General features: G+C 39.7%; 1 protein-coding gene and 1 long non-coding RNA gene across 3 annotated transcripts in view; both read left to right on the top strand.

Moving 5' to 3' along the window:
- LOC142470679 (uncharacterized) overlaps window positions 1–9122 on the top strand; it is a 152925-nt gene extending 143803 nt beyond the window's left edge. The window contains exons 2-4 of the long non-coding RNA XR_012789311.1: window positions 7766–7837; window positions 8098–8162; window positions 9011–9122. This is a non-coding gene — a long non-coding RNA (uncharacterized LOC142470679). The remainder of the gene's footprint in view (window positions 1–7765; window positions 7838–8097; window positions 8163–9010) is intronic.
- LOC142496631 (phospholipid-transporting ATPase ABCA1-like) overlaps window positions 1–23148 on the top strand; it is a 1672602-nt gene that overhangs the window by 148652 nt on the left and 1500802 nt on the right. For both annotated transcript variants that reach the window (XM_075603302.1, XM_075603295.1), the window contains exon 2: window positions 21714–21846. In XM_075603302.1, coding sequence (XP_075459417.1) covers window positions 21781–21846 — 66 coding nt within the window. In that variant the 5' untranslated portion in view covers window positions 21714–21780. The remainder of the gene's footprint in view (window positions 1–21713; window positions 21847–23148) is intronic.

Genomic DNA, 23148 nt, shown 5'->3' with positions numbered 1-23148 from the left:
GCTTCTAGTCCCTGCCCCTGTATGTCCGACTTAGAAGCAGGAGGGTGACCTGGAGGCATCTTATTCTCCCAGGGAGGAACCACATACCACCCCCCCCTCCACGTGCACTCTCTCAATCCTTGAATTTGACCTTCATGTCTCCAAAACCAGCATACCACAGGACCTCCCATGCTCACCCTCTCCTTCTCCAAAGAAAAAAAAGACGGTGTAAAACAGCACTAAAAATTGACAATACTATAGATAAATGTTGAAATTACAAAATAGGCAGCCTGGCAAATGCTGACTGTACAGTCAGGAGTTGGATCACAGAAAAAAGAAAGAATTGCCGGTGCGAACACAGTCCATTATATGATTGCAATAGAAACCAAACTGTCTTTTAAAATGTCCCAGAAATGTCCTTGGATATATAGGCAGTGTAGGGATCAACGGGCGGCTCACACCAAATGATAGTGTAATATGTGAAAAGAAGAAAAACAGATTATGGTGCAGTACGCCAAATTAGTTGACATAAAACCACAACAAACATAGACACAACAGACAAAACACACAGAGACAACAAACACAACAAAATAATAAGTTCCGGAGGGTACAGCACTGGAGTCCAGAGGGGTAAAATTAAAACCCTACTTACAGGACATAAAACGTTAAAGGGCAGTGTGGCTGAAGATCGCACCAGTGTTCCTCAAAGCTGATGACCGTGGCTCCTTTCAAGAGTTCCCTCTTTGTAGGGGTGGATGGTGAGTAGGACGAAAACGGAACTTCCGGGTGGATGTGACGTCACACGCCGCGGTGTAACGCGATCAACGCTCCTCTCTCCTCTCCTTTCTCCTTGTAGCCTGCACGATTGCCAACCGATACCAAGTAACTGCTGACCAGTAACCACCAGTACCTCCACAACGACAGCTCTAAAAATGGAATGATCTCCCAACGCGTTTCATGCGCATGCGCTCACTTCATCAGGGGGTGTCCTGCCCTGACACACCACAGTTTATATACATTGTGTCATCAGTTCTAATTGGCTAATTGAATGGCATGAATTAATTTAACCATCAATTGCCATTGTCAGAGCTATACAACATCAAGCCTTGCTAAACATACAATACATTAAACATACATAAAAACATAACAACATTAAAACATTAAAAATTGAGTTTTTAAATATGGTATTAAAATAATAAATAAACAAAGAAGCTGGCAGAAAATGAACTCAATGACATATCATAGAAAGGCTTTTAATTCGAAGTCTATGTTCAGCCTTCTTGGGGAGAGTGTTTTTAGTTCATAGATCCAGTATGCTTCATGCATACTGGCCTGTTTTAATCTATTCCCATCTCTTAAATTAGGCTGAACCACTTCGATGGCCTGACATTTTAAACCTTTAGGATTTTTATTATGACACAAGAGAAAATGATGAGAGACACTATGTGTGACTAATCCTTTCTTAATGTTATAAATGTGCACATAAATGCGTCTCTGGAAAGTTCTCCCAGTTCTACCAACATACTGCAAGCCACAAGGGCATTGAAGCAAGTATATTACAAAAGTTGAATGGCAGTTTATAAATGTCTTAATGGGATAGCTTCCAGAGGTTACATTAGATGTAAAATGTTTAGCATTCACACAATAAGAGCAAGCCACACATTTCGCACAAGTAAAAAATCCTTTTGGCCCCCCTGTCTGCTTCCGTTTCTGTTGTTTACCGGACAGCTCGGGGCTAATTTAGATTTTAAGTTATTAGCCTTTGAGAATATGATTTGGGGTTTCTTTGGGAGAATGTCCGCCAATGTATCATCTTTTAACAGGATGGGCCAATATTTATTTATAATCTGTTTTATTTTGGGAGCCATCCCGTTATATTGGGTAATAAAAGCAACTTTATTATTACATTTTTCTGCGCAATATCCCTAAGGGTCAGCTGGTGCGTCTTAAACGCAACTGCTCTGAGGATGAGACTTTTAAAATGCAGGCCAAAGACCTAAAAAAATAATTTATTGAGAGAAAGTATCCAGAGAGTCTCTTAGATGAGGCATTCGAACAAGTTACCAAAATAGAGAGAGATACTTTACTCAAATATAATAATAAGAAAAAAGACAAAAAAGAAAAATTTAATAATAAATTGCTTTTATAACCCAATATAACGAGATGGCTCTCAAAATAAAACAGATTACAAATAAATATTGGCCCATCCTGTTAAAAGATGATACATTGGCGGACATTCTCCCAAAGAAACCCCAAATCATATTCTCAAAGGCTAATAACTTAAAATCTAAATTAGCCCCGAGCTGTCTGGTAAAGCAACAGAAACAGAAGCAGACAGGGGGGCCAAAAGGATTTTTTACTTGTGCGAAATGTGTGGCTTGCTCTTATATTGTGAATGCTAAACATTTTACATCTTTTTTACATCATTCTTTTTACCAGCCTCAGTATGTCTCTAACTCCATTCATATATCTCCATCTCTCCTTCCTTCACCACTTCTCTGTTCACATGAACTCCTTTCTTACCTGCGTCCTCTGACACCACACAGCTATATCCCCTGCACTAAAAAACACCCCTACAAATCCTCCTCACACATCCTCTTTCTATCCATGCTTCTCCTCCTTGCTTCTGGGGATATCTCTCCCAATCCTGGTCCCTGTCTTATTTCAACTTGCTCTCATCCTCGCCTCCCACATGCAACTTCTACTCCTTCTGGTGTCAACCCCTCCAACCTCATACCCATCCCCTGCCACCCTCCCTCCTCTCTCCCTTTCTCCTGTGCCCTTTGGAACGCACGCTCTCTTTCTAACAAGTTCCTCTCTGTACATGACTTCTTTCTCTCTCACTCCCTGCTTCTCTTTGCTATAACTGAGACCTGGCTCACTCAGTCTGACTCTGCTCTGAAAGCTGCCCTCTCCTATGGTGGCCTTTCCTTCTCCCACACTCCGCGCCCTGATGGCAGGGGTGGAGGAGTGGGGCTCCTGCTCTCCTCTGTCTGCCGTTACCGAACCCTTCCTATTCCCCCCTCTCTTGCTTTTCCCTCCTTTGAGGCTCACACTGTCCAGATCTTCTCTCCTCTCCCTGTTCATGTGGCGGTCATCTATCGCCCACCTACCTCTACTCATCCCCCTTCTGCCTTTCTCTCTCACTTTGAATCCTGGCTCTCTTTCTTTCTCTCCTCAGACTCCCCTGTTCTTCTCCTTGGAGACTTCAATTGCCACATTGATGACCCCTCTCTCTCTTGGGCTTCCCGCTTTCTTTCTCTTACCTCTTCTTTTGGCCTTCAACAGTGGACTGCAGCCAGCACCCACAAGGATGGCCACTACTTAGACCTGGTTTTCACTAAAAACTTCTCTCTCTCTGATTTCTCCATTTCCCCTTTTCCTCTCTCTGACCATCACCTCATCTCATTCTCTCTATCTCGCTTCTCCCCTTCTCCACCTCCATCTACCCCCCGGTTCTGCAGAAACCTGCGCTCTATTCACTTACCTGACTTTGAGTCCACTTTACACTCCTCCTTCTCCTCTCTCAGCTCTGCTACAGACCCTGACAACCTGGTCAAAAAGTACAACTCTGTCTTGTCCTCGTCTCTTGATCTACATGCCCCGCTTTCTCTCTGCCGCCCTCGCCCTTCTAACCCTAGACCCTGGCTAAATTCCCACACGCGCATGCTGCGTTCCTCCACTCGTTCCTCTGAACGCCTCTGGAGGAAGTCTCACACTCTCGCAGACTTCCTTCACTACAAACTTATGCTATCCTGTTTCAACTCTGCCCTCTCGCAAGCTAAACAAGCCTACTTTTCTGCACTAATCAACATGCACAAGTCTAACCCACGCCGACTGTTCTCTGTCTTTGATACTCTACTCAAACCACCCTCAGCTGCCTCTCCTTCCTCCATCTCCGCTCAGGACTTTGCTGACTATTTTAAGGAAAAGGTGGAATCCATACGGCAGAACATCCCCTCTGTTTCTTCCCCCCATCCTACACCTCTTCCTAACTCTCCTCCTGCCTTCCTTGAGTCTTTTTCCACTGTCTCAGAGGAGGATGTGTCGCTGTTGATCTCCTCTTCTCCCTCTACCACTTGCCCTCTTGACCCCATTCCCTCCCATCTCCTAAAACCTCTAGCTCCTACTATAATCCCTACGCTTACACACATTTTTAACTCCTCCCTCTGCTCTGGAACCTTTCCATCCTCCTTCAAACATGCAACAGTCATACCATTACTCAAAAACAGCAAGCTTGACCCTACCTGTCTTTCTAACTATCGACCTGTCTCCCTCCTGCCTTTTGCCTCTAAACTACTTGAACGTCTTGTATTCTCTCGCTTGCTCCATTTTCTCAACACCTATTCTCTCCTAGACCCTCTACAATCTGGCTTCCGCACTGCTCACTCCACCGAAACAGCCCTCACTAAAATAACTGACGACCTCCATGCTGCCAAAGACAGAGGTCATTACACTCTGCTCATATTACTCGACTTCTCTGCAGCATTTGACACCGTGCACCACCCTCTTCTCCTCCACATTCTCCATACTCTAGGTATTCGGAACAAAGCTCTATCCTGGATCTCATCCTACCTCTCCCATCGTACTTTTAGTGTCTCTTCTGCTAACACCTCCTCCTCCTCTATTGATCTCTCTGTGGGGGTACCCCAGGGCTCTGTCCTTGGACCTCTTCTCTTTTCTCTCTACACACTCTCTCTAGGTGACCTAATAACATCTTTTGGGTTTAATTATCACCTCTATGCCGACGACACACAAATATACTTTTCAACACCTGACCTTACACCTGCTGTACAAAACAAAGTTTCTGAATGTCTCTCTGCTATATCATCCTGGATGGCCCTCCGACGCCTTAAACTCAACATCGCTAAAACAGAGCTCCTCGTACTTCCTCCCAAACCTGGCCCTACTACCTCCTTCCACATAACTGTTGGAACTACAATCATACACCCAGTAGCCCAAGCACGCTGCCTAGGGGTCACATTCGACTCCTCTCTCACATTCGCCCCTCACATTCAAAACATTTCTAAAACTTGTCGCTTTTTCCTCCGCAATATAACTAAGATACGCCCTTTTCTCTGTTGTTCGACTGCTAAAACTCTGACTCAGGCCCTCATTCTCTCCCGTCTTGATTACTGTAACCTCCTGCTGTCCAGCCTTCCTGCCTCTCACCTGTCTCCCCTACAATCTATCCTAAATGCTGCTGCCAGAATCACTCTACTCTTTCCTAGATCTGTCTCAGCATCTCCCCTCATGAAATCCCTCTCCTGGCTTCCGATCAAATCTCGCATCTCACACTCCATTCTTCTCCTCACTTTTAAAGCTTTACATTCTTCTGCCCCTCCTTACATCTCATCCCTAATTTCTCGGTATGCACCATCCAGACTCTTGTGTTCTTCTCAAGGATGTCTTCTTTCTACCCCCTTTGTATCTAAAGCCCTCTCCCGCCTTAAACCTTTTTCACTGACTGCCCCACACCTCTGGAATGCCCTTCCCCTCAGTACCCGACTAGCACCCTCTCTATCCACCTTTAAGACCCACCTTAAGACACACTTGCTTAAAGAAGCATATGAATAGCACTGTGGATATTCTAAACACGATACATAATGCTTGGCCCCCTGCAGACGCACTTACCAGAACTCCCTCCTACTGTCTCTGTACGTTCTCCCTACCTACCAATTAGACTGTAAGCTCCTCGGGGCAGGGACTCCTCTTCCGAAATGTTACTTTTATGTCTAAAGCACTTATTCCCATGATCTGTTATTTATATTATCTGTTATTTATTTGATTACCACATGTATTACTACTGTGAAGCGCTATGTACACTAATGGCGCTATATAAATAAAGATATACAATACAATACAATCTAATGTAACCTCTGGAAGCTATCCCATTAAGACATTTATAAACTGCCATTCAACTTTTGTAATATACTTGCTTCAATGCCCTTGTGGCTTGCAGTATGTTGGCAGAACTGGGAGAACCTTCCAGAGACGCATTTATGAGCACATTTATAACATTAAGAAAGGATTAGTCACACATAGTGTCTCTCATCATTTTCTCTTGTGTCATAATAAAAATCCTAAAGGTTTAAAATGTCAGGCCATCGAAGTGGTTCAGCCTAATTTAAGAGATGGGAATAGATTAAAACAGGCCAGTATGCGTGAAGCATACTGGATCTATGAACTAAAAACACTCTCCCCAAAAGACTTCGAATTAAAAGCCTTTCTATAATATGTCATTGAGTTCATTTTCTGCCAGCTTCTTTGTTTATTTATTTATTTATTATTTTAATACCATATTTTAAAACTCAATTTTTAATGTTTTAATGTTGTTATGTTTTTATGTATGTTTAATGTATTGTATGTTTAGCAAGGCTTGATGTTGTATAGCTCTGACAATGGCAATTGATGGTTAAATTAATTCATGCCATTCAATTAGCCAATTAGAACTGATGACACAATGTATATAAACTGTGGTGTGTCAGGGCAGGTTACACCCCCTGAAGAAGTGAGCGCATACGCATGAAACGCGTTGGGAGATCATTCCGTTTTTAGAGCTGTCGTTGTGGAGGTACTGGTGGTTACTGGTCAGCAGTTACTGGGTATCGGTTGGCAATCGTGCAGGCTACAAGGAGAAAGGAGAGGAGAGAGGAGCGTTGATCGCATTACACCGCGGCGTGTGACGTCACATCCACCCGGAAGTTCCGTTTTCGTCCTACTCACCATCCACCCCTACCAAGAGGGAACTCTTGAAAGGAGCCACGGTCATCAGCTTTGAGGAGCACCGGTGCGATCTTCAGCCACAGTTTTATGTCCTGTAAGTAGGGTTTTAATTTTACCCCTCTGGACTCCAGTGCTGTACCCTCCGGAACTTATTATTTTGTTGTGATTAAATAGCTTTTTATTAGGACAATAGCCTTGCTAGTGTTTGTTGTCTCTGTGTGTTTTGTCTGTTGTGTCTATGTTTGTTGTGGTTTTATGTCAACTAATTTGGCGTACTGCACCATAATCTGTTTTTCTTCTTTTCACATATTACACTATCATTTGGTGTGAGCCGCCCGTTGATCCCTGCACTGCCTATATATCCAAGGACATTTCTGGGACATTTTAAAAGACAGTTTGGTTTCTATTGCAATCATATAATGGACTGTTTTGGCGCCGGCAATTCTTTCTTTTTTCCTCTCCTTCTCCAAGATACACATATACCCTTCTGTTGGAGGAGATGACAACCCCGGTAAGGCCACGACAAGAGGAAAGCATCCTCCCAGACCATCTACCCCTGCCCGCTGCCAGAAGCACCCGCTCCAGCACTCAGGATTGTACTGGTCCCAGACATCATGTTGAGAGGTTTCCCAGACCGTCCAGGAGAAATACAAGATCAGATGTTGGGGTTTACCTCAGAAATAGGCCCAGTTCATTTTTAAACACTAAGTAAATTTTGAGGTACTGTGAGTGGACCCAAAATGTCAATTATGAAGACAATAAATACAAGATCGGTCTTCCTACAAATTTAAGGAGAACAATTATGGAAGAAGTAAAGCACTAATTTAATGTTACCAGTCTTCTTGTGAGAACTGTGAGAGACGGCAACAATGGCCTTTTGAGGCATACAAGGTCTCTTCCCAAGAAGTCCATCGACTGGTTTGATAACTAATAGTTACTGTATACATTCATTTAAAAATATAGATGTGACCCCAATGTTATTAATAATAAATAAAAGGCAGTTGATTGTTTTAAATGGTTTCATTGTTTAATGCTTATTTTCTATTTTGCATGTCTGAAGGTGGGCAAAGACAATGTGCAATAAATTACCCAATCTCCTTGGTGCAGGATAAGCTCCCAGCAATACTGCCAGGTAAGACACAGTGCTCCAATCCATGCATGCCAAGTTCCTTCCTCCCAAACCACCAAAAACCTAATGTACAGTAAACCTCTAGTCCTAATGTAAAGTACTGTACCCCAAGCCATGCATACTTAGTCTCATTCAACACCCCCCCCCCCTCCCCCACAACCCTCTGCAAACCAGAAGATACAGTACTGTATAATATTGGACTGTGCTGGCGTCATGGTAAAATATTTTTTTCCTGTTTCTGTTTTGCATGTGCGTGTCTGTAGCTGGGCAAAGACAACGTGCAGGAAATCCCCCCCAGCACAGGAAACACTCCCAGCAATACTTCCAGGTATGACACAGTGCCCAATCCATAAATGCCAAGTCCCTTAAGTCCCCAAAGTCCTAATGCTTATTGTTAGCATGCATCATTTTGTTACATACTATTTGATTAGAGCTCCTTTTAGCCGAGGATACACAGAAACAATTTTCCCAATAGAATGTAACATTGTTGTGGCAATACTAACTTCAAAGTCTGACACTTAGTATAGCAGCACTAATACATACTGGTTGAATAAGTCATGTAAGAGTAGCCAATTATAATTAATCAGTGACTCTTGGCGTAGATCATGCTGAAAACTTGATAGATGTACAGTAGGCATATTTTAACCATAATGTACGGTGAGATTGGTAATATAGAATATTGGGCCTCATGCAGAGAACAGCGCTAATAGCAATCTCGCCATTTTCCGGCGAAAATCGCGCTAAAAACAGCCGAAAATGGCGAGATTTGAAAAAAGCGCCATTTTTTTTTCCCCTTGAAATTCGCCGCGCGGCTGGAGAGTTTCTAATCTCTCCAGTTTTTTTTTCTGCCGTATGCAGAGAGCCGCGATCGCCATCTAGTGGCTGTTCGCGCCAAAAAAATGGCGCGATTTTCAACATTTTTCCTCTCCACCAAGCATCTGGCGCTCCGCGGCCGGTGGAGGGGGAAAAAAAAAACGCGATTTTTTCCCCACTAGTTTCAACAGCGCTTATAGCGCTGGTTGAAACTCTCCATATGCAGAAAGGCTTGTAAATGCAGTTTTCTGCCCTTTCTGCATATGGTGAAAAAAACTCTCCAAAAAAGCTAAAAATTTTCCCCCTCTCCAATTCTAAAATTCGCTGCTCTCTGCATGAGGCCCATTGTCTCTTTCTTTACAGACCCAGATGTCCAAGAAGCACCAGCCATTGCAAAGAAGAAAAAGACCAGATTGAAAATTTTAAAGAGGAGGCAACATTGTATTTTTGTATTATTATTTTTTCCTTTATTATCCTGTACAAATAACAATTTTTATTCTTTAAATATACTTTGTCGTGTGTCATGTTTTTACTGTCTAGACACTTACAGTAGTACCATACCTAAAGTTCTAAAGGCATCTAAATAAAAAATGTGTCGATATACTGTACAGAATACAGTATGTACAAAATATTATATGGCTGGAAGGGAAGTAAACAAAATGATACCTCTTTATAAAGCATTAGTAAGACCACACCTTGAATATAGAGTACAATTTTGGGCACCAATCCTTAGAATATACATTATGGAACTAGAGAGTGCAGAGAAGAGCCACCAAATTAATAAAGAGGATGGACAATCTAACTTATGAGAAGAGGCTAGCTAAATTAGATTTATTTACATTAGAAAAGAGGCATCAAAGAGGGGATATGATAACTCTATCCAAATATATTCGGGGACAGTGCAGGGAGCTTTCAAAATAACTATTCATCCTAAGGACAGTACAAACGACTCGGGGGTATCCCTTCAGGTTGGAGGAAAGATTTTGTCATCAACAAAGGAAAGGGTTCTTTACAGTAAGGGCAGTTAAAATGTGGAATTTTTTACCCATGGAGACTGTGATGGCAGATACTGTACAATAGATTTGTTCAAAAAAAAGGGTGCCATCTTTTTAGAAAGGAAAGGTATACAGGGATATACCAAATAAGTAAACCTGGGAAGAATGTTGATCCAGGGAGAAATCCGATTGCCAAATCTTAGAGTCAGAAAGGAATTTATTTTTCCCCTTATGAGATATCATTGGATGATATGACACTAGGGTTTTTTGTTTGCCTTCGTCTGGATTAATAAGGAAGTATAGATATAGGATAAGGTATCTGTTGTCTAAATTTAGCATAGGTTGAACTTGATATACGTATGTCTTTTTTCCACCTCATCTTCTATGTAACTATATATAAATCTAGAAAATAAAAGTGTTTTCTTACTATTTAGATACACTAACCACAGTTATGTACTGCTGACTAGCATATACAGTATCTAGCGACTCTGTGAGGAAATGCACTGTATCTTATTGTGCAGTAATTTTACATAGTTACATAGTTACATAGTAGATGAGGTTGAAAAAAGACGTAGGTCAATCAAGTTCAACCTATGCTAAATTTAGACAACAGTTTCCACAATAGAGGCTGCGCTCGTCCGTTGGATCTTCAAAGTCTTTCAGATTCTTCTTTTCTCCCGCAGCTCCTCCACTCTCCGGTGATCAGCCGGGACAACAGTCATCAGAAATAAAAAAGTTGGAGCGCAGAGAAAAAAGAAGAAGTGGAGGGAGTATTAAACAAGGGTTCACTTTATTATGCAATATACAATTCAAAACTTACAAACAATATTGCTGAGTGCCCGATGAGGATCTTGGGTCCAAACACCGCTCTCGTCATCACCACCCCTGCCTTAACCCTAACACCTTGCCTCGGATCACCGCGGGCCAATGCCGAGTTCAAAAACCGGAACTCAGCCCTAGCTGAATGGTAGGCGGGCTCTCTCGCGAGATTTGCACTGGCAGGCAATGTGGGGAGGCTAGCGTGCGGGGAGACCTAACTGGACACCTCAAACGGGCTGGTAACACACTTACAGATACCGTGTGTACCTAAAACCCCTAAGCAGTCCCTCAACGCGTTTCGGGCTTACTAGCCCTTCGTCAGGAGTACTGAGGCATGTCGGGAGGCTGCCTTATATAGGCCACCACCCCTAAATGCCCCTAACACAAGACACCTGTGTATACATGCTTAAAGGCATATTCCTTTGATATTGTGACAACCAACAATTAAAACACAAACACATACATTTAAAATTCACAAATTTTCGGCTCATCTTGTACTTTACCCTAATTTTATCTCTTAAAAATCCTAAAAACAGAAAAAATTCTTTATTTAAAAATATTTTTAAAAATGTTCTAAAAGTACTAAAAATTCTAAAAGAGGGGGGAACCTTATTTGGAATGCAACATTTGGTTTTTAGCATGTCCTAAACCACAATTACTGTATAAATAAAATCTAACTGCCCAACTTAATAGTTATCCTTATGGGATAATTATATGTATATATAGATCATGTGTATTACACCAAAATTATACAAATATTAATAACATTAACAATATTGATTAATTATACCTAATCCCTATCATACAACCTTTTCATACCACCTAATCCTTATCATACCATAATTCCGACCATATATAACTATCTATTTTATTAATTACATATATATACATATAAATAACATTGCTAAACTTATCATACCATAAGCCCAAACATATATACCTATCTTAATAGTCAAATACATGTATACATATATAAATACCAATAAAAAAAAAAATTGTCTATTTGTGATGTTCATTATTTCATGAATTACAATCCCGTATCTATCTAAGGAAGGGGTTGAGCTCTATCATATCATTTAACCCCCCGGTATTTTACTCCTTAATGTATATATCCAATATTGTTCTCTTTGGAGTAATTTCAGTTCTCTATTACCCTTCTTAATATCCCTTTGTACAACCTCAAGGCCCCTAAACCGTAAACCTTCTGTTACCCCATTATGGTGTTCCAAAAAATGTTGTGCTAAATTGTGTACTTTTTACCCTGTTCTACAAGGTGTTTGGCATTTTTGATACCATTCACATGTTCGCCAATTCAAATTTTAAGGTCTTCCCAACATAACATTTTTTACAAGGGCAGTCAATAACATAAACTATAAAATTCGTTTGACATGTAATAAAATGTTTGAATTTATGTTGTAGCCCTGTCTGATAATCTTCAAAGGTTTTACCTGGCGACATATATTGGCACATGACACATTTTCCACACCTAAAGTTACCTACCGGTTTACTTAAAAAATTGGTTGGCCTATCCGCTTGAATCCTGGATCCCTTTAAAAGACTAGGAGCTAGAATACTTTTTACATTTTGTGCCTTCCTTAATACTACCTTGGGTCTCTCGGCTAGACTACTTCGTAAAATGGGGTCCATTAATAATACATCCCAATGTTTATTAATCAATTTCCTTACATGGATTCCTGTTTGCAGAAATCCGCAACAAACATAGGTGTAGGATTATCATGGGTGGGTGCAACTTTGGTTCTGGGTATTAGCAGAGTATTCCTTGGTCTATTCTGGCTTTTAATAAAGGATTTCTGTACCACATCCTGGTCATATGCTTTATCCAAAAATCTCTGCCTTAAAACCTCAGATTGGTCATCACAATCTTTAGGCTCAGAGCAATTTCTTCGAACCCTCAGAAATTGCCCATATGGTATATTATTGAGCCAATTGACAGAATGATTGCTTGTATAATCTAGGTGGGAATTGGCATCCACCTTTTTGAAAAAGGTTTTAGTAACAATATGATGATCCACTGCTTTTAAATTTAAATCCAAGAAATTGATTTCTATAGGATCAATTTCCCCACTTAGAACTATATTCCGATCATTTCTATTAAGAAATGCAATACATTCTTCTAATAGTTCTTTGGGTCCAGACAAAATGATCAGGATATCATCTATGTATCTGCCATAATAGATCAAATGTTGGCGAAATCCATTATTAATCCACACATAATCCTCTTCCCATTGACCCATGAAAAGCCCCGCATAATTGGGGGCAAAATGGGTGCCCATCGCTGTACCATTGATTTGTATAAAATACTCGCCCTCAAACAGGAAATAATTGTGTTGTAGAACAAATAAAATATTATCTACAATTAACTCCTGTTGGGTACTTGATAGAGTATTTTGTTGGTACAAAAAATGGGCTACCGCCTTGATTCCCAAACTTTGTTTGATACAGGTCTACAGGGAACTGACATCCAATGTAGCCCAAATGAAATGATCTTCCCAAATTATCTTATCTAGGGAATTAAGTACTTCCATACTATCTTTGATATAGGATGGGAGAGCGGAAGTCATAGGAGCCAAAAATGTATCCACATACCGTGATAAGTTGGCAGTAATAGAATTTATACCGGACACAATCGGTTGTCCTGGGGGGTTGATCAGTGTTTTATGAATTTTAGGAATATGGTATAGTATAGGCACTTGAGGATGTCTATTGAAAACAAATTGAAATTCCTGGGAATTTAAAATACTGCTCAATTTTGCATCCGTCAGAAATCCTTCCATTAATGCCGAATATTCATTGGTTGGATCAGTTCTATAAAACATACAGAACACCTACAAGCTCATATTGAACCCCCAAAATACCCACAACATATATATAAGCATATAAGTTTCACAAAGGAGTGCTACTGAGCATGGCAATATATGTATTTAAAACCAGAGACATAACATAAAACACAGACAAAGCTCAGTGCACATCCAGAAAAACTTATATACGGTACAGTGCCTAAATATACATGTATAAATAACTAATAAATAAAATGGTCTTTTAGTTTAAACTTTTGGCCAAATTGTTGTAAGCCCTTGAGCCAACTACACGGCAGACAACGTTTCAAGGGTCCCTACACTAATATAGATTCTTAATAACCTGTGCATTGCCAGGAAGAATGATTTATAATAAATCTGTCAATATAAGTTGCAAAAGTTCTAAGTCTGATTGAAGCTTTTATTAACCTGTACATTACTAGGAAAATCACTCTGTAATAGATTTGTCACAATCACACTGAATGCAGGCAAGTTCCCCTGATAGTTGGAGATGCCATGGAGTGAGCTTTTAACCATTTAAATGTGGGAGGGAGTGAGGGAATTAAGTACTACCATACTATCTTTGATATAGGATGGGAGAGCGGAAGTCATAGGAGCCAAAAATGTATCCACATACCGTGATAAGTTGGCAGTAATAGAATTTATACCGGACACAATCGGTCGTCCTGGGGGGTTGATCAGTGTTTTATGAATTTTAAGAATATGGTATAGTATAGGCACGCGAGGATGTCTATTGAAAACAAATTGAAATTCCTGGGAATTTAAAATACCCCTCAATTTTGCATCCGTCAGAAATCCTTCCATTAATGCCGAATATTCATTGGTTGGATCAGTTCCCAATTTACGATTTGATACTCCATCATTGAGGAGTCAATGTGCCTCACCTATATAATCCTCTCGGTTTTGCAACACTGTACCACCCTCTTTATCCGGTTGCCGAATAATCAATTCTCCATTCTGATTTAAACTTTTGAGCGCTCTTCTTTCATTGAGGGTGAGATTATCATGTGCTATATAATATCGATTATTACTACACAATCCCTGGATTTCTTGTTCCACCAATTTACCAAATAGTTCTATATAAGGTCCCTTGGACTCATAGGGATAAAAAACAGATTTGGGTTTTAGAAATGTATGTACGGTACTTTTGCCCAAATCACTTTCCTCATATAGATCCAAAAGATTATAATAGGTGCTATCCAATTCTAAAGAACCATCCTCCATAGATAATTGGAGATTAGATTCACTAGGGGAGGTATTGGATCCATTATCAAGAATGTCATTATTTTCAAATAGATCAATCCATTCACAAGGAGTGTTGCTCACAGATATTGAAGTGGGATCTTGATCAAAAGTCCGATCCCCTTGAGTAAACCTAGACTCGTCCCTATAGATGTGAATCCCACTATCCCTAGGTACTTGTAATCTGGCATAATGCCTTTTGAATGTCAATTTCCTTAAAAATCTCTGCAAATCGACATACTGTATAAATTAAACTCATTGGGCTTATTGACCGGGGAAAAGGATAACCCTTTTTGGAGAACACTAAACTGGGATTGTGAAAGTTCAAACCGTGATAGATTATAAATCCCATTGTCTCTCAGCATGTCTTCTGTGACAATAATGTCTAGGGAATGATGTCCCCCCTTTTCCCTCCCTCCCCCACCATTAACTCCTCTCTTTCCCTTCCTCCTCTCAACCATGGCAACAGACCCGGGGACTTGGTGGGCAATATTTGCTTGGGAATCGCCCCATCCCCGGCTTTGATCCCCTCCCTAAAAAAGGAATTGAAGCCGAAGTCGAGGGGAGAGAAGAGAAAGAGGCAGGGGGAAGCTGGGAATAGGCCCCCACTGTATCACTTGGACCTGGCTCTGAACCCTCCTCAAATATTCTACTCAAAACCTAAAAGGTATTAGATACTGGAATGGGTGGATCTGACACTACCTGGCTGTCTTCTATATTAGTCCCCCCTTGCCTATTAATGGTCCTCCATTGATAGGGGGTAGGAGGGCCTCTATAACCCCTTAGATTGATTTTATCAAACCCCTTGGGTATATATTTATTTTTATTTTTGTATCAATTTTTATTGGTATTTTTGTTTTTATTTTTATTTTTATGGGGTATGTTGGTCTGTATCTCAAGGGTATTATTACTTTGCAGGGGGCCTACACTTTCCCCTGATGGACCGATGTCGATAAGATTTAATTCCTGAGGTAGGACCATATTGGGTCCAACTGAGGATTCTTTATTATTACATGCTTTAGAGAAAAACTCCTCATAAGGGTCCTCCTGAGTGCCTGCAGTACTAGGATTCTGATTCTTGGCCAAATTGTACTGTATGTTATTTAAATAATCAATTTTATCTCTTATATATTTGCTTTTTTTGTCACTCATTTGATTTGCCTCATAATCGTCTATTCTCTTTTCTAATTCTTCCTCAAATGTAATCAAATCATCCTGGTCAATTATAGATACTATACTTGCCCTAATATTGGTAATCCGATTATGTAATTTTTCTAAAACCACCTCCCGTCCTTGAATAAGTAACTTCAACATTTTAAAAGAACACTCATCCATTATATTATGCCATTTGCTAAGAAACAGATCATCTTCACGGCCATAGGTGGGTAACTTCAGCAACCTTAACCCCCTCGGTATCCTTTGAACTTTAACTGATAATACTAGACTAAATCTGTCACACCACAGCTTTGTCTCTGTGGCCATACATTTCTCCAATGAGAGACATAGCTGATTAACATCTTGGGTGGGACCAATACATTCAGGATCTGAGTCATCCTGAAAAAAGGACTCTGCCTGCTCTCTCCGTGCAATACTATTCTCAAAAACCCGAGCCATAGCTATTTTAAGGTAGAGGGTTGGATTGTCTGTAAAACCACTCCTGCCCTTTTGATTGTTAAACCCTTAAAAATTATGTAAATATATAAAAATAGTTAATATATTGAATAGGGTAACCTCTATGATGACCACAAAACCATATATAAACTAACATCAAACACTGACACCCTAAACAGTCACTAATATCGTAGGATAGCAAATAATTGATTGGGTCTATCACATGAACAGAATCATAATTTGCAGAATTTGCAGCATAATTGCTCCCTATTAAACTCCTATTAATTGGGACAAAAATGAAGGGAGAAAAAATAGGCGAACCAATACTCTCTGTAGACAATTCCAAAAAACCGACGAAGGGCTAGTAAGCCCGAAACGCATTGAGGGACTGCTTAGGGGTTTTAGGCACACACGGTATCTGTGTGTGTTACCAGCCCGTTTGAGGTGTCCAGTTACGTCTCCCCGCACGCTAGCCTCCCTACATTGCCTGCCAGTGCAAATCTCGCGAGAGAGCCCGCGAGAGAGACCGCCTACCATTCAGCTAGGGCTGAGTTCCGGTTTTGGAACTCGGCTTTGACCCGCGGTGATCCGAGGCAAGGAGTGAGGGTTAAGGCAGGGGTGGTGACGACGAGAGCGGTGTTTGGACCCAAGATCCTCATCGGGCACTCAGCAATATTGATTGTAAGTTTTGAATTGTATAGTGCATAATAAAGTGAACCCTTGTTTAATACTCCCTCCCCTTCTTCTTTTTTCTCTGTGCTCCAACTTTTTTATTTCTAAATTTAGACAACAGACTCTTTATCCTATATCTATACTTACTTATTGATCCAGAGGAAGGCAAACAAAAAACCTCAGTGTCATATCATCCAATGATATCTCATAAGGGGAAAAATAAATTCCTTCCTGACTCCAAGAATTGGCAATCGGATTAATCCCTGGATCAACATCCTTCCCATGTATACTTATTTGGTATTTCCCTGTATACCTTTCCCATCTAAAAAGATGTCCAACCTTGTTTTGAACAAATCTATTGTATCTGCCATCACAGTCAACATGGGTAATGAATTTCACATTTTAACTGCCCTTACTGTAAAGAACCCTTTCCTTTTGTGCTGGTGAAATCTCCTTTCCTCCAACCTGAAGGGATGGCCCAGAGTCCTTTGTACTGCCCGTGGGATGAATAGTTCTTTTGAAAGCTCCTTGTATTGTCCCGAATATATTTGTATTAAGTTATCATATCCCCTCTTAGACGCATCTTTTCTAATGTAAATAAATCTAATTTAGCTAGCCTCTCCTCATAAGTTAGATTGTCCATCCCCTTTATTAATTTGGTGGCTTTTCTCTGCACTCTCTCTAGTTCCATAATGTATTTTCTTAGGATTGGTGCCCAAAATTATACTCCATATTCAAGGTGTGGTCTTACTTGTTATATAATGTTTACTTCCCTTCCATCCATTGCCCGTTTAATGCAAGATACTGTAAGATCTTGTTTGCCTTTGCAGCTACTGCATGACTTTGGGCACTATTGCTAAGCCTGCTGTCTACAAGCACTCCTAAATCCTTCTCCATCAAGGATTCCCCCAATATATCTCCATTTAATTTGTAAGTCACCTTTTTATTCTTGCATCTAAAATGCATAATCTTACATTTATCTGTATTAAACCTCATCTGCCATTTACCTGCCCACGTTTCCAGTCTCTCCAAGTCCTTCTGAAAAGAAATTACATTCTGCTCTGATTCTATTACCTTACACAATTTAGTATCATCAGCAAAGATGGAGACTTTGCTCTCGATCCCGACCTCAAGGTCATTAATGCACAAGTTAAAAAGCAGGGGTCCCAGTACCGATCCCTGAGTTACTCCACTCACAACTTTAGGCCAACCTGAAAAAGTTCCATTTATGACAACCCTCTGTTGTCTGTCCTTTAACCAGTTTTCAATCCAGTGCATATATTATTAACTGAAAAAAAAACGTGTAAAAGCTCCAAGAGTAACTGTCAATGCTGCTAAAAAGAAGCAGCCATAAGTAATACATTTTCATTCATTTCAAGGAGTTTGACACCGGAACATGCGGGTTGATAGGGTGAACAGTCAATATAGAATGACAGGGGAGGCAAGGAGGGCTTTTTTAAAAAACGCTGTGGGGAAAATACACGAGATGGTAACTCACTCAGTCTCCCTCGGTTAGCCCAGGCTGTGCCCGGTGTGGCCTACGCACTACTCACGATCAACCACCGCCTGGCTCCCTAGAAGTCCAAATGCAACCCTGACGTTCAGAAGCGTCTCCCTGGAACATCCGGTGGTGAATGCAGATCCTCTCGCGGTAGCAAAGGAAACAGGTAAAGATCAATATCCATCCGCTCCGTGAAAAAATTGTAGAACTCACCAGCAAAAAGGTTAAAAACTAATTTAATAAACTACATAAAAAACAAAAACACAAACAGTACAAAGTACTCCCCCACGCATTTCACCATTTTTTTCACGGAGCGGATGGTTATTGATCTTTACCTGTTTCCTTTGCATATATTATTAGAGTCCAATTTTCTTTATTTTGTACACCAACCTCTTGTGTGAAACCGTATCAAAGCCTAAGTAGACCACATCAACTGCATTACCCTGGTTTAAATTCTTACTTACCTCCTCAAAGAAACAAATAAGGTTAGTTTGGCATGATCTATCCTTCATAAATCCATGCTGACTATTACTAATAATTTTGTTTTCCATTAGTTATTCTTGAATATTATCCCGTATTAAACCTTCAAGTAGATTCCCCACTATTGAAGTCAGGCTTACAGGTCTGTAATTTCCCGGTTGTGATCTAACTCCCTTTTAAAATATAGGCACCACATCTGCTTTACGCCAATCTTGTGGTACTGAGCCTGTGGAAATGGAGTCCTTGAATATTAAATATAATGATTTGGTTATTACTGAGCTTAACTCTTTGAGAACTCTTGGATGTATGCCATCGGGGCCAGGTGCCTTATTTTCTTAAATTTTTTCAAGTCGCTTATGAACTTCTTCCCCAGTTAACCAATTGTTCATTAATATGGGGGTTGTGGCTTCCTCCTGCAGCACTACTATTGAACTTGATTCTTCCCTGGTAAATACAGAGGCAAAGAATTTGTTTAATACCTCTGCTTTTTCCTTATCTCCAATAATCTGCCTACCCATCTCACACTGAAACGGTCCTATATTTTCTATTCTAATTTTTCTGTTATTAAGTTACTTAAATAACTTTTTAGGGTTGACCTTATTTTCTATTGCAATCCTTTTTTCATTGTCCATTTTTGCCAATTTGATTGCCCTTTTGCCATTTTTGTTACATTCCTTATAATTCTGATATGATGTCTCTGTCCCTTCTGACTTAAAGAATCTAAACGCCTTCCTCTTCTTGTCCATTTTCTCCCCTACCTGTTTATTTAGTTACATTGGTTTTGACTTATTTCTTTTATACTTATTACCCACTGATAAGTGTGCTTTTCTAACAATGTTTTAAAGACTGCCCATTTATCTTCTACATTTTTCCCTGCAAAAACATCATCCCAGTGTATTACTTGTAGATTAGACTTCAGTTTATTAAAATCTGCCTTTCTAAAGTTTAAGATCTTTGTTGAACCCAAGTAATCTGTTTTTTGATAATTTATTTCAAATGAGACCATGTTATGATCACTGTTACCCAAATGTTACCCAATTTAATTAGGAACATAATGACATGCAAGTGCAGAAATGTGATGACACACATACTGTATGTGTTTCAACAAGGTTCCAATTTGCCATACACGCATGTACCGAAATGTGATGACACGCATATGCATTTCAACAAGGTTCCAATTAGACATACACGCATGCGAGGAATAAATATTTTACATTCGGAAGAGGAGACATTGTATTTTTCATTTTAATTGTATTATCCTGTACAAATAAAAAATGTAATTCGTTAAAAATACTTTTGTTGTGTGTGATCATATATTTAATCTTTACATTACAATTATACACACTTGAAGTACTACATCTCTCTGCTCTCCTGCCGTCATGTGCCATTGTTTTTTTTAAACATTCAATTCAATGCTTTATTGACTACCTGACACATACACACACCATGTGGGAATTGAACATTAATACATTTTGTACAAAACACATGCAGGGATTGAACTCAGGACCTTCTGATACCAATGCCTTACCTATTACCTCTACACCATAGGCTTGGTGTGACAAGACACACCCTACAACACATTGCCACAGAGTACATGTCAATGTTAAATGTTAAATGTTAAGTTTATTTCTAGATGTCTGTGACATCACACAGCTCCTGTGGTGTAGAGGTACAAATCTTAACTAGCAATTAATGTTCAATTCCCACATGGTGTGCGGATGTGTCTGTGTCTGGTAGTCAATAAAGCATTGAATTGAATGTTTAAAAAAAAAAATGACACCACGCACCAGGGAGAAGAACATGTTGACACAGTCCCGAGGAGAGAGCTGACATCTGCAATGAGGAGGGAGAGCTAGATGCCGGTGAAATTTTAACGCGACCCCGGTTAAAATGCGGTCTCGGGGTTGTGGACCCCAAGAACCGCGCTATTACGGGGTTCAGCTCTATATGGGAATAAAAGACCAGTTGCATTGCAATTAGATTTTTAAGACAACAACTCGTGATCGACCACTTGAGTTTCTCGACAGTATTGCAGACAACGCTAAAATGCAATTTTCTGCACTTAATCAAAACACTAGTAAACTCGCATCTTAACGTGGGAAAATTTCTAGAAATCATGCACCATGACCGGGAATTCAAAGGAATACAACCCGTGAAATGTTCGGATTATGGCCACTGCATCTGTATATATTGAAAGTTGGGACATTTATTTGCACCCATCTACAGTAGTGAGCTAAATTTTCATTAACCGCTTATTTTCCTCAGCAGGTAGAAAAGTATTGCAAAGCCATGTTTAATTTGCCACTTGGAGTTTCCCGGGGGTTGGTAGTTTAGCTGAATGTTAATATTTACCGCTTTGTTGCCTGTGGTATAACTTGGTAGCCATGGGCATTAAAGGGGTTAATGTAATTTCTACCAGAGAGTACTGTAATAATAGATATTACAGATGGGTAAAATATCATAACCTGTAAATTATTACTGCTATTTTGATGACTTTGGAAATAATATTACGGTAATACGGAAATGATGCTTTTTTGTTATCGGGTGCGACAGTAACTCTGTTTTAATGTATTTAGGTCTTTGAATGGCTTTCTACATGTTCCTATGATACCATCCTGTATTGTTTGTTATTTACTTTTACTGATTATTGCATTAGTGGGAGAATATGAGTTATGGTGTTAAATTAATTTACCTAATGGTAATTTATTTTCATTTTAACTTAAACTAATTAAATGTAATTTTAATTTAAAATGGTTCCTATCCTAAAAATGTGATCACAATTTTTTTCATTCATTAGTACAAACTGTTTATATACATATTTGGCAATTCTGTGTGTTAAACATTATCAAATAAAATATATTTTAGAATTCTTATGTTTCTAATTATTTTTTTATATATTTTTCACTCAGGATTTCACATGAGGTGAAAATCACAATTTGCGTGGTGTTGGACAAAACTCTAAATTACCATTTAAGAATGGGCTACTGGTCCCAGTTGGGGCTTCTTCTTTGGAAAAACTTCACCTACAGAAAAAGGCAAAAGGTACACAATTACATATGTACAGTATGAAGAATGTGTCATAAAATGTGTAGAATATTTTGGAAAATCAAACTTTGACTGTACAAAATAAGTCAGCCTTTTCATGTGAGTCACTTAAATTGATTGTGTAATCAAGTTCCATTTTTATTTTTGTATTTTTCAACATAGTCATTTTCTGTGAATGCTTGATTTAGCATGATTGTGGTAAATTAAAGTGGAATACCAATTTAGATTTGCCTTAACTGTAAGCTAATCTCTGATTACAAAAACCATGGCATACTTGTTATAGATGTAGCCGGATTTACCATTTGCATGGCCACGCAGTCCCATGATCACACTTAATGTGGTCTGGAAAGATTAATGCTGTGGGTGGTCCCATTGAAAAGAATGGAACACCGCATTGTGACGTTGCGACAACCACCTCCCCCACCACCGTGGTTTACCTACATTTCACTTGCGGCCACGCAAAACTGTAAGGTTGCCTACATCTGTACATCACTTTTGGGCTAAGTTGTGAGTGGAGTACCTCAGGGACCGGTACTGGGACCCCTGTTTTATTAACTTGTTTATTAATGACTTTGAGGTTGGCAGAGAAAGCAAAGTTTCCATCTTTTCTGATGACACTAAATTGTGTAAGGTAATATAACAGAGCAGGATGTCATTTCTCTCCAGAAGGACTTGGATAGACTGGAAAACTTGGTCAGGTAAATTGCAGATGAAGTTTAATACAGATAAATGTAAGGTTATGCATTTGGGAAACAAGAATAAACAGGCGATTTACAAATGAAATAGGGATAAATTAGGGGAATCCTTGAAAGAGAAGGATTTAGGAGTGATTGTAGATAGCAGGCTTTGCAATAGTTCCGAAAGTCATGCATCAGCTGCAAAGGCAAACAAGGGCTCATCTTGCATTAAATGGTCAATGGATGGAAGGGAAGCAAATAAAAGTATGCCCCTTTTAAAAACCATTAGTAAGACCACACCCTGAATAAGGAGTCCACTTTTGGGCACCATTCCTTATAACATACATTATGGAACTAGAGAGAGTGCAGAGAAGAGCCACCAAATTAATAAAGGGGTTTGATAATCTGATTTATGAGGAGAGGCTAGTGAAATTGGATTTTTTTTTACACAATTAAAGAGTGGTCTTAGTGGGGATATGACAACTATATACAAATATACAAAAAGTAAATATTTTTAAACAGCACCTGGACATAGCTGTAAGCGAAATGTGAATATGGTGCAGTAGGAACCTGGAGGGACCCTATAACCTCATTCAAATAAATATAAGACAAAAAAGGGGAA

Source organism: Ascaphus truei, chromosome 1 (assembly GCF_040206685.1).
Source record: "Ascaphus truei isolate aAscTru1 chromosome 1, aAscTru1.hap1, whole genome shotgun sequence".
Lineage (NCBI taxonomy): Eukaryota > Metazoa > Chordata > Amphibia > Anura > Ascaphidae > Ascaphus > Ascaphus truei.
The sequence above is the reverse complement of the archived record's forward strand: the minus strand, read 5'-3'. Positions and strand labels throughout refer to the sequence as shown.